General features: G+C 36.6%; 1 protein-coding gene across 1 annotated transcript; it reads left to right on the forward strand.

The window, feature by feature from the left end:
• The first annotated feature begins 759 nt into the window (after positions 1 to 759).
• Positions 760 to 4589, forward strand: LOC117714036 (cathepsin 7). The gene is made up of 7 exons (XM_034510640.2): positions 760 to 885; positions 1199 to 1321; positions 1405 to 1545; positions 2110 to 2334; positions 2771 to 2933; positions 3419 to 3536; positions 4490 to 4589. Exons 1-7 carry the CDS (start codon positions 760 to 762, stop codon positions 4587 to 4589), a joined length of 996 nt encoding a protein of 331 aa, XP_034366531.1.
• Positions 4590 to 4791: the final 202 nt, after the last annotated feature.

Genomic DNA, 4791 nt, shown 5'->3' on the forward strand with positions numbered 1-4791 from the left:
TTTAAATTTTTGAACATCACCACCAGCTAAAAGCTCATTTTCATGATTGCCATATGCAGAGGAAGTAGTAGGTAGCATGTCTCTAGCCAAAAATTATAAGAAGCATGGCTTATAAAACTTGGGTTGGCCTGATCATGAAATGCTAAAATGTCTTTATGTATTACTTTATCACCATTGGTGGCATTGGATTCCAGTATACTTCTCATGTGAGATTTTTCTCACTGAGATAATAAAAGTGTGGCAATTTTCCAAGGTAGTCTAGAGTACTAGTAACTTTTATCTTCTGTATATTTTCTAAGGAGGGAATTTAGCATATTTTCTTTGAAAATGGAATGTTCCAAATAAACTCATCTTCATCTCTATACTAGAATTGGATGTGATAACATCTAAGCCCCAAGTCCAAAAGAACTTCTTACTTACAATCACATGCTAGAAATTCTCAGATAAATGTTGCAAGTCCATAGATATGTAGGTTCTTAATTTTGATGTCCGTGGCAATCTCTCTGATCATGCCAATTTGCAGTGCATGCCATTTTACAGGTCTAGAATGTTGCCCACATGCTGTATAATTTGAAGTTAAAACTTAATGCCACCCAGAGCATTTTAAGTCCAAATTATTATTTAGCCACTTGTAAAATCTTTGAGTAAATATCTGGCAGAATAGTTTGAACATTTTTCTCCAGCATGGATGGTGTAATTTATAAAAAGTGTTGGTGTAGTCTCTTATTTGTTTTTCTTTGTTCTGTAGGTACTTGGGACATGACTCCTGCTGTCTTCATGGCCATCCTGTGCTTGGAAGTGGCCTTGGCTGCTCCAATGCCTGATTATAATTTGGATGCTGAGTGGGAAAAGTGGAAGAGGATCAATGAGAGAACATACAGCCCAGTAGGTCACATAAACACACAAAGAGGGTCCCTGTAAAAAGTTCTTGCTCATATTAGGTTACAATAGCAATATTGGATACAATATTAGATACAATAGCAGCCTTAGATGCCACACCTATCTGAGGTAGTAATGTAACATGGGGTGAACACAAGGTGGCCACCATGTCTGTTCATGAGAGTGTTGAGAGTGGCTTTGTTTGTTTTCCTGAGATACCTCTCTATGATCTTTATATATCTGTAGTAGCAAGTCCACATGATCAGCTAGAGCAGAAACATAATGAGAAGTAAATGACATCCATTACATTTATTTCTAGGAAGAAGAAAAACAGAGGAGAGCAGTATGGGAAGAAAATGTGAAAATGATCAAATGGCACACCATGGATAATGGCCTGTGGATGAACAACTTCACTGTAGAAATGAATGAATTTGGTGACATGGTGCGTGTGACTCAAATTGTTTCACACTTCTATCCTTTGCTATTTTGTTGTTAAATGAAGTATTGATGTTCTTTTCTATGAAGACTGGTGAAGAAATAAGAATGATGACAGATAGTTCGTCTCTAACTCTGAGTAATGAAAAACACATCCAGAAACGCAACATCAAAATTCCCAAAACTTTGGATTGGAGAAAGGAAGGCTATGTGACTCCAGTGAGAAACCAGGTATGACAACATCACATGGCTCTGTTACCCAACTAGTAAAGGTACAATATGTTCTTGACAGTCTGTGTTATTTGATTGTGGTGTTACATGCTGTTCACTTAACACTTTTTTATTACATGAAAGCTTCAGGGACTGTCTTTAGAATTTTGTTGCTAGTAACACATTTCTTAGTTGTCCTAAATAATGAGGGAGCCCTAATGCAGTCCTTATCAATTATAAACCTATATAGTATATATAGTATATATAGTATAGTATCATTTTTGTGCTGTACCTACCTTTAAGTTTCTACCTCTGTTTCCACTGTATTTCTCTCTGGACTTAATTTATTCCATTAATGATATTTATTATACCTGCAATACAGTAGATCTTAGCTTCATGTGTATATGTGTGTGCTTGTTGGGCTACCCACTGTAGCATGAGACACCTCCCTACAGAGACAGACTCCTCTTACTTACTCATCCATCAAATGCTGATAGTTTACTTTTTTGATAAAGTATGGGATGGCTTGAGCTACTGTTGCAGTTAGAATTTTTTGTATATGGCATTCTATTTTTCCCTGCTCAGGGATTATGTGGTGCATGTTGGGCTTTCTCTGTGGCTGCTTGCATAGAAAGTCAGCTGTTCAAGAAAACAGGCAAACTGATCCCACTGAGTGTACAGAATTTAATGGACTGCTCAGCATCTTATGGCAACAAAGGCTGTTTGGGAGGCAAACCTTATAGTGCCTTCCAATATGTGAAGAACAATGGAGGTCTGGAGGCTGAGGCAACCTATCCATATGAAGCAAAGGTAAGAGAACTTTCTGACTTGTCATTTTAGTTCATGTTGGGTGAGGGGAAAATATCAGAAAAATGCTCTGTATTCAGACTGTATTGACTGTAGAATCTCTCTGTGCACCATCAGTGTTGCCATTACAGTATCCACCACCACATAGTTGTTTGATTCCATGGTTCCTGTTTCTATGCGCAAGAAGAATGTGCAAACCATTCCACATATAATACATTTCATCACCATGAAATTTTCTTATGGATATGAGATGTCATTGAAGACATGAGAGCTGATTTTTAGCTGCAAATATCTCCATAACACTTCACTGCCTGGGATGATGTATAGAAGCACAGACTTGGGGGTGTTCCATTGCAAAGTATAGAATGTTATGGTTTTGAATTATGCTCTCCAGAGGGTAGATTGAAGTCACCAAGTCTTGAAACCTTATCTTTTATAGGCACGGCACTGCAGGTACCGTCCTGAACGTTCTGTTGTTAAGGTCACCCGCTTTTTTGTTGTCCCAAGGAATGAAGATGCCCTAATGCAAGCTCTAGTAACTCATGGGCCCATCGCTGTTGCAATTGATGGTTCACATGAATCCTTTAGTAAATATCGAGGAGGTAAATGTGTTTTCTTCTAGATATTAATGAAAAATGCTAGTACCCTTTGGAACATTCCATGTTGATGTCCAATTTTTGTGTATGATTTGATGCGTATTAGCTTTTTTTGCTTATCCATGCATTAACCAAGTATATTGTTTCTGTGAGACATGACATTTCAGTGCATATGAGTATTTCATTTATATCATTATTTTTTAACTTTTTAAAATTCTACTTTTCTCCACTTGGGGAATCTTAAAATATGGAGTTGCCTTTCTAGAACTGAATTCTAAAGAGTACCTTGAGTTAAGTAACTTATGTTCAGTTATGGTTTTCTGGAATGACTTACTATTAGTGAAAATGTAAGATGTTAAAGAGTCATATGGGTGTAAGGAAAGATATTTTGTCATTTCAGTCAAATTGGAAAATACCTCACTTACTGTTGTTGCCCATGGTCACAATCAGAATTCTGGAACCTTTCTTTCCCTTGATTTTATTTTTTTCAGGTATATATCATGAGCCAAAGTGCAGAAGTAATGTTCTCGACCATGGTTTACTATTGGTTGGCTATGGCTATGAAGGCCATGAGTCAGAGAACAGGAAATACTGGCTGCTAAAGAACAGGTATAAGTTGCTAAAGTTACTTGATTTTTAAGAACCAAGTGTATTTTCTATTTGTAGTTAGATTTTAAATGCTAGTCACAGAAAGCATTGTTACATTAAGTTGAAAAGGGAACATGCACTTTTTTGTTGTTCAAATTTATTTGTGTGTGTGAGTGTGAGGGTGTGATATTGATATCAGTTGTTTTCCTCAGTGCTTTCCCATCTTATGTACTGAGGCTCAAGTTTCTCTGATCCTAGAGTTTTCTATTTTAGGGTTATACTTATGCAGTTCATTAAAATTATGTCTTGGCTTCTGTAATTACATTTTGACTGGGAAAACAGCTTATCTTTACAAAATATTATTATCATTTATTTGTAAGTTGTATGTTTATATGAATAATTTCTTTGTGGGGACAGATGCTTCTCCATACCAGAAGACAAAATTTTCTCCAAGATTCAATTACAGATGATTGTGAGCTCATTTACATGGGTGCTGGGCAGGATATTTTTTTTCTGTTGAAGAAATTCAAGGTGCCCCTAGTCTGAAGCTCTATCTTCAGCCTTATCCTAGCTTCAAGTTGAACTTGGAATCAAATTCCAGAACTTACATTTACATGATCTGGCTGATCCCTCTTTTTGGCTGTATCAACTAACATATAATGTATGGCCATGAAGTTCAGATTTTATCACTGGTTTCTGTGGAGCCTAATATCATAGTTGTGCCATTGATTTTCTGTTTTTCAGTTAATTGTTTTTTCTGAACAACCTGTTGGTGGAAAGACATTCCAATTTTCCATGCTGTAATTTCTATTGTCTTCTATGAGATAGTTCTTGGTACTCTGGTAGTTGACCATCTGCCTTTTGTGATGCTTTCTGTTAAGTTGTCCTGTAGTTCAGTGCTCAAATACAGATTTGTTGGAACAATCCATTGTATTGTTTCTTTTCTTGTAAATGGAAAACCTGATTTCTTTCAGCCATGGTGAAAAATGGGGAGAAAAAGGCTACATGAAGCTTCCCAGAGATCAGAACAACTACTGTGGAATTGCTTCTTATGCCATGTACCCGGTATTGTGAGCTGCCTGGGTGTGTCAAGGAAGGAAAGATATTAAGGCAACATATACTTAAGAACTTCATCCTATTCAAAATGACCAGATTCTGCTGTATAAAAACATTGTGCCACTGAACAGCATGGTAGGAGGTGAAATCTATGGTATTTTTGGTTTAGTAAGACATGACCATCACTGTAACGATGTTTTGAAGTGATTTGTATAATTGA

Source organism: Arvicanthis niloticus, chromosome 8 (assembly GCF_011762505.2).
Source record: "Arvicanthis niloticus isolate mArvNil1 chromosome 8, mArvNil1.pat.X, whole genome shotgun sequence".
Taxonomy (NCBI): domain Eukaryota; kingdom Metazoa; phylum Chordata; class Mammalia; order Rodentia; family Muridae; genus Arvicanthis; species Arvicanthis niloticus.